Raw genomic sequence first — 11,542 nt, 5'->3', positions numbered from 1 at the left:
AAGTTAATAAATATATGGCAATTCCAGTATGTAGGTAGTTGTATGGTAATAAGTTGACCGAACGGTTTTTAGCCATTTTCTCATAAAATATCAAATTAGAAATTTTACACTCTTCTATGATCCCCCTAAACATGGCCATTCTGAACATTTTGAGCACCTCAGAAAATCTGTAGCTCCAACGGTTTCGAAGATACAGCTATGTCGGAAGTAGCACTTCTGATGAAAAAGGGTGTGGTCATTTTAAAAAGGGCGTGGTCATTTTCGGGCTTTTCGTCCCGGATAGAGATTTTGGCACACATCCCAAGTTGTTCCTTGGGGTCATATTAGCCTATAACAGTTGAGTTATCCTCTCCTAAATTATGTGCATACATATCTAAGCCAGGTCCTAGACTATAATTGATTCATCCAAGTGGCCGTGGTTGTGCAAATTGTTTGGAATGCTGGCAATCAATGGAAAGTGTGCAAAAGGAAAGGAACTACTTTTACGGGGAGTAGGATTATGTAAAGTAGCAGCCGTACCGCTTTGCAGGGTCTGACGTCCTCCTGATAGCACCCCAGAAGGCAACATGCCAGTTGGAGTAAGACCTTTGAGGGTCAGCACACTCTCGCTCTCCTCTCTGAAAGAACACAAGCATATGACGAGATTAAACAGAAGACATTCTCAACGTGCTCCAAAACTCATCTGAATGAGTGATGCATTTGTTCATCAAGCTTAAAAAACACTGAACTTGCTTGCAAGTTCATGAAATTCATGAAATATGAGTCACACTGTGCTAGGAACACCTGTTCAGAGGATTTCAACCCCAATGCCCCACATTCAAACCAAAATTATTTCATTAAGAAAAATCATCACTGAAATGAGAAAGCAATATTCATGGGAATTGCATCACCATAGGTTTTGGAAACAGACAAACAAACAAAAAAGCCAAATTTTTTTGTCGCAACCCGTCTTTCCATGTCTGCATAGCCACAGCTTGTCCTTGGCTGACTTGCATTGTACATGGCCGGACGATGACCTTTACCAGATTCACGCACCATCACTGGGGCCATTGCAGACCGTTTCCGTTTAGTGCTGCTTTAAGTTGTGTTTAATGCCAGGGTTTAGCATCAACCCACAAAAGACAAAATACTTGCATACATTAAAGGTTGCTGTGAAGTGATTTTGTTGCTAAAAAGTTAAAGCACATCATGGTATTTTCTACCTCGATGACGATCATATTTCTACCTCGATATTTCTACCTCGATATTCTACCTCGATATTTTGCCAGGTATGGATCCTACTTGTATGCTCAAATAAGAGTTTATATTTCAAAGAAGAGTCAACCAACATCGATGATTAATGAATAAACATACAAGGAATTTATTCAACTTGAAGCATTTCAAGGCAAACAATTGAAAAGCTGATATACATTCTGCAAATACAACAACAACAACAACAACAAAACCACATTTTAAACAAAAAACTCTGGGACGTAAACAGAAGGTATGAAAGAATGAAAGAACTGCATTTAACTTAAGGATGGAGATGTAGAACAGAGAACTCTTTAAAACACAATGTTTATTGATATATTCCAAAGAATCTGCTGGAGAAATGACCAATATGCTTCCATGATCAATCACTGGAAGAGCTTAAGTCCCGCAACACCAGCTACGTCCTCCCCTAGGCAGACTGTTTATCAAATCAAAGGTTGCCTCCAAAAGTCATGCTAGGTGTCCTCCAGCATGCCAAGTCCTTCCTCAGCAAATCTAAAGTTCCCATGGCCTACAGACGAAGCCAGTGTACATAAGTCAATGGAGTTTTGTTATCCCCTCTGGGCTATTAGCACTGCTTCAAACACGTCTCTCCTGGATTCCATGGTACTGAAAGCGAGCAACATCATAAGCATGCTCCACAAATAAACAGAGGCAACAGGCCTGTTGTTTTCTTATTACAGCCAGGTGGGTCGCATCAAATTGATGTATTTTAACAAATTTGTGGCGTAATGGTTGGAGCGTCAGCTGTGAGTCTGAGAGGTCGGCGGTTCGAACCATACCAAAGACTTTTTAAAATGTTGCGTGCTGCTTCCTTGCTTGATGCCCGGCATTTAAAAAGGACAGAGCATGGACAAAAAAAATCCATAGTTTGGCAATCATTAAACAGGCTTGATGGGCCTTGAACAGGCTTGAACGACCCTAACGGCCTCCTCCTGTGTTGTAGTTCATTTTAAGGGAACTCGTATTTAATGTATCTGTTATTTTACCACCTCTCTTGATGTCTTGCTCTTTCTGCTCTGTCATCCTTCCATCCCTCCCTCCCTCCCCAGTCTCTTCAGGTTGCATGTGCTCTTACAGCAAAAAGCCGTTGTTGTTAACACCAAAATCCCTTCTTCATTTCTCCTGCTTGTGGAAGCACCTCCCTGAATTTATATAGTCTCGCCTCTAAACTCTCCCCTCTAAACCTAAAAAAAAGTTGTCAGTTCACATTTTTATTTGGGTTCTTTTTCAATATTTTCTCACCGCAAAATAAGTTTCACCAAAACCACTGCTTTTACAAACAGTTTACCATCTCTCTCCTTTTTCCCCCTTTATTGTTTATGTCGACCATTTCTTCCACCATCCTCTTGCTAATGTTCACCTTTTATATGTCATTTTAAAAGTACAAGAAAAGATATACAGGGTGAGTCAGAAGTAGCGCCCGATTTATGTGTGTGTGTGTGTGTGTGTGTGTGTGTGCGTGCGTGTGTGTGTGTGTGTGTGTGTGTGTGTGTGTGTGTGTGTGTGTGTGTATATATATATAAATATATAAATATATATATATATATATATATTTCTGTCAGTTGATTGTTTGTTTGCCATTTGTATTACAGTGTGCAAGAAGGTAGAAATAAATGAATGATATGTTTATCTAACCATTTATTCGGGGGAAAATTATTACGGAAGTGTACCAAGCTGTTTTACTTGCAATTTTCAAAGTGCCCTCCCTCGTGATCGATGCACAATTGCTGCCGAGCAGGCACAGAGTGGCACACACGCTTGCAGAGTTCGATATCAATTTCCTCAAACTTTGCAGTGATTTGAGCCTTCAATTCCTGAATGGTACGAGGCTTTTCACGATAAACAAGGTCCTTCATGAGCCCCCAAAGAAAGAAATCTGGAGGTGTAAGGTCTGGGAAGCGTGCCGGTCACTCGATCGGACCGCGGCGGCCGATCCACTTTCCGGGATCCACTTACACTTCCGTAATAATTTTCCCCCGAATAAATGGTTAGATAAACATGTCATTCATTTATTTCTACCTTCTTGTACACTAATACAAATGGCAAACAAACAATCAAATGACAGAAATATATATATATTGTTGCGGATATGGGATTTGCATCCATCCATATCCGCTTGTAAATATTCCCCTATTTCCTCAATACTTCCCAACTCTCCCCAATCCCCCATTCCCTAGTCCCATTTTCTGTAAACAACACTCTGTAGACCCGACCTCCCCCTATTTCCCCCATTAAAGGTCGCATCCAGGTTCACCGCATCTCATGTAAGACAACTATAGGACATCTTGCTAGTTATTCTTAGTCTATGTCAGTTAAGGATTCGTTTCCATTAATTCTGACCCTTCGTTGCACCAGAATGTGATTGTATGGCACCGTTAGGAAGTTTAGGACCTCCCAATACCTCCCCGCAGCTCTTCCTCACAGTTCAGCAACAACAACAACAACAACGAGCGCAGGGAGTGTGCGTCCTCACTCAGGCTTGTTTGGTAGGGGTGGTGGGAGGGCACCAGGCCTTCCCAACGAGCCGCCATCGGACATGTGCTCGACGGGGTTACCAAACAGGGGCTCCCTGTCGGCTCCTCGTCAAGGGCGGAGCCCGGTAACCCCCGCACCCAATGGAAGCGGCGGACCGGCCCCAGTGGGGCGGAACCAACCAGCCGAGGGCGTGTCACTCCCCGCTGAGCATGCGCAGTGAGAGGGAGGTGACATCAGATGCGCGCCGAGCTTGGAGCAAGCAAGACCACCTCCGAGCGCTGTGAGACCTCCCTGCATCTTTGAACCGTGCTTATCCTGTCCCCGAGCCAAGGTGCACCTTGTGCCATCGACCGACCTGCCCATTCCCGCCATCAATCCCCGTGTGAGTCTACCTTGTCCGTTTGTCCGTGGTCTCTCCGGGAATAGATAAGATTGTATTTAAGTGCCCATCTCTTCTGTGTCTTTACCTCACTCTGCCTTGTAATCTACCCCCTTTTCTCCACCACTGTAATTATACCCTCCTCCGGAGGTCTTGAGAACTGTACCCCTTGCGTCGTTTCATCTATCCCAGTCGTCGTGTCCTTTCCATCATTGATTTAGCATAGCGCGATTTGGCCAACGTCTGGGTGAATCGGGTGAGTGTAAGGGAAGAAACGGGGAGCAACTGTTCGGCCGCGGTTACCTCCGCTCGGTAAATAACATCCAATCCGCGGTCCGTAACAATATAAACAGAAAGCGGGCGCTACTTCTGACTCACCCTGTATTTTCAAACGGGACCATTAGTGAAGGTTATAAATACCGTCAAGCATGGCTGACATGTGATATTCACATCATTCTTCAAAACAAAAAGTGGGCTTTTTAAAAATGCCTCAGGAAGCTTGTGCATGTATCACATGCAGGCCAAGGCTACTACCAAGCAATCGGAGAAATCTGTGGACTTTTACACGAAATGTGAGACATCACAGTATATAGGCTATATTCTAGAATCCCAGCATCATAAGGAATGTGCTCAGAGGGATACATTGACCACACGAACAATAATTACCAATAACAGAGGCTTACTTATATGAGTCACCAAAAACAATAAAAACAAGAAAGAGCAATCAGATTGCAGACCCTCGCCAGGATGTGGTTTTAGTAGTTTTTAAGGCTTTTGTGTTGAAACAAACATGGCGGCCGAACCACATGACTGATGATGGCATCATTATTTTTTTTCCTCCACAAATTTATCCCTAGATGACGCTCAATAAATTTCATCTTGATCTGTGCTGAAATATGAAGAAGATTCGGTTGTGGGAAGCCACTGAGGAGTGGATATAACGTAATGCAGGGTAGGAAGGAGGGGTAGTTGGCTTTGTTTCTGTATTCTGTGAGCAGACACTTGAGTAAGGTATGAAGGGGAATGTTAAATGGTTATTCGCTTGCTTATAGATTAGTTGGAAATGCTATTTCGTTCTTTCTCTGTAGTTCTAATATTATTCTTTGTTATAGGGTATGTGGAGATAGATTTCAATAAAGATTCATATCTGGAAAAGAGGTCTCAACTTGATTTCATAACATGATCAGATGAAGTTTTGTACTTGTCGAATTATGACGACATAATGGAGGCACCTATGAAATCATCATTAACATGTTATTCCACATGGAGAGTTCTTTACAATGAGCCACGTCTCAAATTTATTTATGCAGCGCTTTTGGAGATAGAGGAGCAAAGTTTTTTGTTTTTTTCCAAGATGGCACCCGTACCACGTGACCTATGACCTCATAATTATAATTTAAAATATTCTACAGGAGGAGGTGCACGTATGGTGAAAATTTCCTGTCAATCGGACCAACGGTTTCAGATAATATCATATTAATTCTGTGCGGACAAACAAACAAACAAACAAACAAACAAACAAACAGACAGACAAACGGACTCAAATGGACTCAAATGGAATACCCTCTCCTCTGGTGAGGGTAACAATAACATAACTTACTAACCCAGGAAAATCTGGACGTGCCATGAAAATACTTTTAACTGCAATGTTGCCAAAATATACAAAATGTACAACCAGAATGAAAAGCTCAGTGTTTCTTACCTGAGAACAGAAAACATCTTCGCCATTTTCCCAATGGCTCTTATTTTGTTCCGAATAACTTCCTTTCGAGCAGCAGTTGTCGGGCCTGTTAGAAGGGACAAGAGGAGGTATAAGTCATACACGAGGAAATTTCACTGCAATGGAAAAATGGTAAGTAAAATGGTGTTTGGAGTACAAATGACTTGAGGCACATCAAAAGTAAGGAGGGGTAGAGGTTGGACAGAGCTTGGTGAAAGAGGAGTTTGTCAATGTTAGTGGTACGTTGTTAATATACACACACGGCATAGATATCTCGCAAGTCATAATGCATGCCGATTGTGTTAAACCAGCACAGCAGTCATTCAAGAAAAAGATCTCAGAAAAGACAACAGTAAAGCCAGATAACTGTAAAAATGAAAATAAAAATGGTACACTTACTTTCAGCAACTACCCATGGCAAAGATTCTGCGTAATGCAGTGTATGTCACTCCAGTAAAGGATTTCCAAGGACAATAAAATCAAATAATTTGTACATATTTGATGCAACTGTTTCCAACTTGTATCAAATGAATATTAATAAACAGGGTTATCGACTGAAGGAAGATGTCTCATCACAGGCTGAATTTCTTTTTGGGCCGCCATAAACTACATCATGCAACAACATAATCGGGTCTTTCGAAATACGAAGTAAAATAATGTCATTGTGCAACACAATCTGAAAACAGAGCCATGCACAAAGACAGGAGAATGCTATTGTTTGTTTTTCTTAGCTTGCAAATCGGGTATGGAAAACGATTGTGAAATTCATAACACAAAGCTCTGCAGTTTTCAAGGACACAAGTCATGTTCTCTTTATAAATTTGCATTGATCGAAGGCTCACCTGAGAGCTTGCACATAGAACACACAGAGGACAAAAACATTATTAGACATCAATGTACATTTCCATGAATTACAAGTACGTTTCATAAACAATGGACACATTGTATTTGGGATTTGAACCTCGGTCCCAAGTATCATGACCCAGTGGTTCAGATGGGAACTTTACAGGCCAACCTCAACTATGGTACAGTATATATAACATTACATTATGCCTAAAATCAAAGGTATGCTCATGTGAAGCTTCAAATATTGAACCTTATTTTCAGATGAAAAGCTATTTGGAGGTGTGAGGGGAAACAATTGTTGATTAAAAGTAGCTCTCGCACCTGTAGATTTATTTTTACATGTTCATTGAAAATTCAGGAAGCATAACAATCATAGCAAACAACACCAGTCTGGCGAAGTTATACAAGGTCTGCCTCATTCTACACAGGTAATGGCAAAAGTTTCTAATAAATAAGATTCATTGAATAGAATCATTAGAATATGGGACCAACTAAGTGATCAGATGCCATATTAAAGGATCGAGATTGAAGGTTTCTCATACAAAGCCTTATATAAGTGGCATTACAATTAATTACCTCCCCAACCAAAGGTGGACGGAGGTCATGGTTTCACCTGTTTGTTTGTTATGACGAACATTTTAAATTTTTGCCTTCAAGTCATATGTCAGTCTGCCTCGTTTGTACATATGTTTGTTATGTGAAAATGTGGGTCTGTCTCGTTCATGTTATGTGAAAAAAACGTCGGTCTGTATCGTTTGTTTGTAGGTTTGCTTGTATATTTGTTTGTTTGTCTGAGTGCGATAACTCGCAGACGCTTTCAGCTATCATCGTCTAACTTTACCAGAAGATTCCAAAGGACAAAAATGAGGCTGTCAATGTTATTTGACTATATTGGTCAAAGATCAAGGTTCTCTCGTTTGTTTATCCGGGCGATATCTCGCATCTCTATGCCATTGAGCGAGGAAGCTGAAATTGGGGCATAATATTGAATAAGTGCTTTGGCCAAAATGGAACTTTTATTTTTTGATAAATCAATTAATTGATTAATTACTTTATTATAGATTTATGAAGTACTTATTAATTTCCTTTCTCATCTGGGCAATACATCAGGCACCTTTTGAGTTAGGAAGCTGATATTTGGACATGATAGTGACCAAGTGTTTGGCTGTAAAGGGTATTTTTGATTTATTGATTAATCAATTAAACGATTAATTATTTAATTATTAAATTAATTACTTATTTTTCAAAAAGTTACAGATTCGGAGGAAACGGTGGTGGTTTAGGTATGCTACTAGCTAATTGATTAAGAAATTATTTCTTTTACGATTATTATTTATTTATTTAAATTACACAATCAATCAATTATTGATTCTCTCGATTTTTGTCATACTTGTCTGCCTGACATCATTTCTTGTGTGTTTGTATGTTTGCCTGTGAGTGCAATAACTCGCGAACGCTTCGTCAAACTTCACCAGAGGATTCCGAAGTGCAAAAGTGGGGCTGTCAATGTTGTTTGACTATATAGGTGAAAGTTCAAGTTGACAGTGACTTTTTTTTGCCATATCTGTCGGGCTACTGCCTGACACCTTCTTGATTGTTACTTGCCGGAAAGGATTCCCGCAAGTATGTTGATCGGTTGGTTTGTCTGTTTGTCTGTTCGCAGTACTACGTCTACACCGTTGCACGTAGAATCGCCAAACTTTACACACATATTTGTGTTGCTCTGGAATAGACTGTGCCCAATTTTTAACTCTCTCGGCCCAAAGCCTCCATTATGACGTCATAATTCGATAAGTACAAAACTTCATCCAATCAAGATGCAATTTCTTGAGCGCCATGTCGCCATAAACTGGTGGAGAAAAAGAATAATGATGACGTCATCGGTCACGTGGTTCGGCCACCATATTTGTCCAACATGGCCGATAAAAAAGAACATTCCGGCAAGTCCTCCGTCTCTGACCGATTTTTCATTTGTCTGTCTGAGGAGGATATCTCGAAATGTTATGGACCGATTTGGATGAAACTTGATGGACACGTTTGGGTGTTTGACAATGACAAATGAACTAGATTTTGATGAAGATCTGGGTTCGGTTACTAGATGTTTTAAAGTGATTCATCACCATTGAGAGATAGGGGCAAAAACGACATATAGCACGACATCTTAAAAAGTTATGGATGGATTTGGACAAAGCTAGGTGGATGAGTTGGGTAGTTGAGAAGAACGATCAAATTCGATTTTGGTTCAGGTCCGGATCAAGATATGAACTAGCAGTGGGATACAAAAAATAAATTGTTCAGCCTGGCAGATGTATGCGCTCTACCGAGTATGGCGGAGGTATGCGGTATGTGATCTTCTGAGTGCACGTTCAGTGTTTATCGTCATGGAGGTATGTGATCTTCTGAGTGCACGTTCGGTGTTTATCGTCATGGAGGTATGTGATCTTCTGAGTGCACGTTCGGTGTTTATCCTTGTGAAGGAATGTGATCTTCTGAGTGCATGTTCGTTGTTTATCCTGGTGGAGGTATGTGATCTTCTGAGTGCACGTTCAGTATTTATCCTGGTGGAGGTATGTGATCTTCTGAGTGCACGTTCAGTGTTTATCCTGGTGGAGGTATGTGATCTTCTGAGTGCACGTTCGGTGTTTATCGTCATGGAGGTATGTGATCTTCTGAGTGCACGTTCGGTGTTTATCGTCATGGAGGTATGTGATCTTCTGAGTGCACGTTCGGTGTTTATCCTTGTGAAGGAATGTGATCTTCTGAGTGCATGTTCGTTGTTTATCCTGGTGGAGGTATGTGATCTTCTGAGTGCACGTTCAGTGTTTATCCTGGTGGAGGTATGTGATCTTCTGAGTGCACGTTCGGTGTTTATCGTCATGGAGGTATGTGATCTTCTGAGTGCACGTTCGGTGTTTATCCTTGTGAAGGAATGTGATCTTCTGAGTGCATGTTCGTTGTTTATCCTCGTGGAGGTATGTGATCTTCTGAGTGCACGTTCGGTGTTTATCCTTGTGAAGGAATGTGATCTTCTGAGTGCATGTCAAGTGTTTATCCTGGTGGAGGTTTTTAACAGTGGTGGTTTTAACAAGTCTAGTTTAACAAGTTTTTATTTTTATATTTTTCACTCATTCAATTTAAAATTCGATTTCAAGTCACCTTTAACAAACAAAAACAATATTCAACAATTACATCAAGGCCTCCTGCATTGAAGTTCCTTTTAATCCAGTTTCACTCTGGTGACAATTTTACTTCTATTCTTAGTTCAAAGTCCACCTTGATGACAAAACAATGCAGATTCTATCAACATGGATTGATAAAACACTGAAAATATTATATATTGTTATATATTGTATAACTCATATGCAGTAGTTGTAAAGTTCTTTCCATGTCTTAACAAAAACAGCCTAGGCCTAAGCACCCTACTCTTGTCATTTATGGTCATACTTTGGTTGAAGAAAATTCTCAAATTTATTGGTCTCAAAATTTGCAGTGACCATTTTTGTGATGCTAATATGTAAAAAATGGCTTCACATGCAACACAATGGTATTTTTGTTTTTGTCGGGTCAAATCCTCCCTGAAGTAGGAGCAGCTTTTCTGAATATTGTATTTAAGACATTTATTTGGCAGTTCAGTGAAATCAGCTGCTCCCCTTGAGACGAGAATTCCTGCTGCTCATCGATTAGCTTTAGAGATGGTCACTTTCAAAGCACTGGATGGTATTGGTATAAAGTGGAACAAAAACGTCATCTTTTGTCTCATCACAGATTGGTCGCAGAGGTGTCCGTTCATTAAAAAATGCTTTAATGTCCCTTTTTTCATTTTATATTCAAGGTTTCACAACCACCAGCTAAAAAAAAAATTCATGCTCTTTTCTCCGGAATATTGTTCCTCTCCAACACTTGCAACTCAAATTCACCTGCATTATTTTTCGTCCTTCGTTTCGTATTTTGGCATTCATTTCCATCTAAAGCCAGTTACATGTTGTGCTGATCTTCATTTTAAGCAAGGTGCTCAGTAAAATATATTGATGGTGTTATACACTTCATCATAACTGTTTGCGATTTATGTTTTGCGATGGGTTTTATTGTACAATGAAACCGAATAATTTGCATTTTATTGCATTTTGTTATATTCACAAAATGTATTTACTGTTTATATGACATTCTTAACAACATGATGTTTGTTGCATCCTAAGTGTATGTATTCCTATTTTTAAGCTATTTCCATTTTTACCAATCACAATCAATTTTTGGAGTCCAAACATTTGCATGCCTCAGTAGTTGTGATGCTTGCTTTTTGTTGTGTCTATGACTTTATATATTGCACAAACATCCTATTAAGCATGTAGAAATGACATTTCAGATAAAAAATATTTTTGATGTTGTTCTCCTCCCTTTTTCTCCCTTTATAAGGGGTGAGGTCCGATGGCACCAACCTCCTGCCCTGCATTGGCAATATAGTAGAGTCAAAATAAGGAGGAAATTAAGGAAATAAGGAAAGATTCCCACGTACCCCCAAAAAATTGCAAGAAAACGTTTTATGGTATTTTTCTTTTCTATTCGGTCTACAGAACAACATATTTGAAAGTTGCCAAAAAATGGACTACCAGAAAGGGTCTAGATATGAGGTTAGAAAAAGATGGCAGCCAATGTTAGAACATGTCTGATATCTACTCATATCTGGTGAATTTAACACTTTCCAAAGCACTTCAATCCTTTGAAGTTAATTTTTGGGGAGTAATATGACTCTCAGTGAGCTAAATACATCCTAAATAAATAAAATAATGCAAAAAAAAGAAATAAATTAATCGTAAAAATAATTCATGACTCAAAGGGTTAAGTGTAAAAATTATCTCTACGTATCATTA

The 11,542-nt window shown here is 39.8% G+C and overlaps 1 protein-coding gene across 2 annotated transcripts in view; it reads right to left on the bottom strand.

The window, feature by feature from the left end:
• The window catches only part of LOC137432422 (protein phosphatase 3 catalytic subunit alpha), a 235,892-nt gene that overhangs the window by 13,755 nt on the left and 210,595 nt on the right, over positions 1–11,542 (bottom strand). For both annotated transcript variants that reach the window (XM_078783189.1, XM_078783190.1), the window contains exons 11-12: positions 5,811–5,895; positions 520–617 (exon numbers count right to left, since the gene is read on the bottom strand). In XM_078783189.1, the coding sequence (XP_078639315.1) occupies positions 520–617; positions 5,811–5,895 (183 nt within the window). The remainder of the gene's footprint in view (positions 1–519; positions 618–5,810; positions 5,896–11,542) is intronic.

Source organism: Myxine glutinosa, chromosome 8 (genome assembly GCF_964187855.1).
Source record: "Myxine glutinosa chromosome 8, kmMyxGlut1.1, whole genome shotgun sequence".
Taxonomy (NCBI): Eukaryota; Metazoa; Chordata; class Myxini; order Myxiniformes; family Myxinidae; genus Myxine; species Myxine glutinosa.
This window is presented reverse-complemented; position numbering and strand designations above follow the sequence as displayed.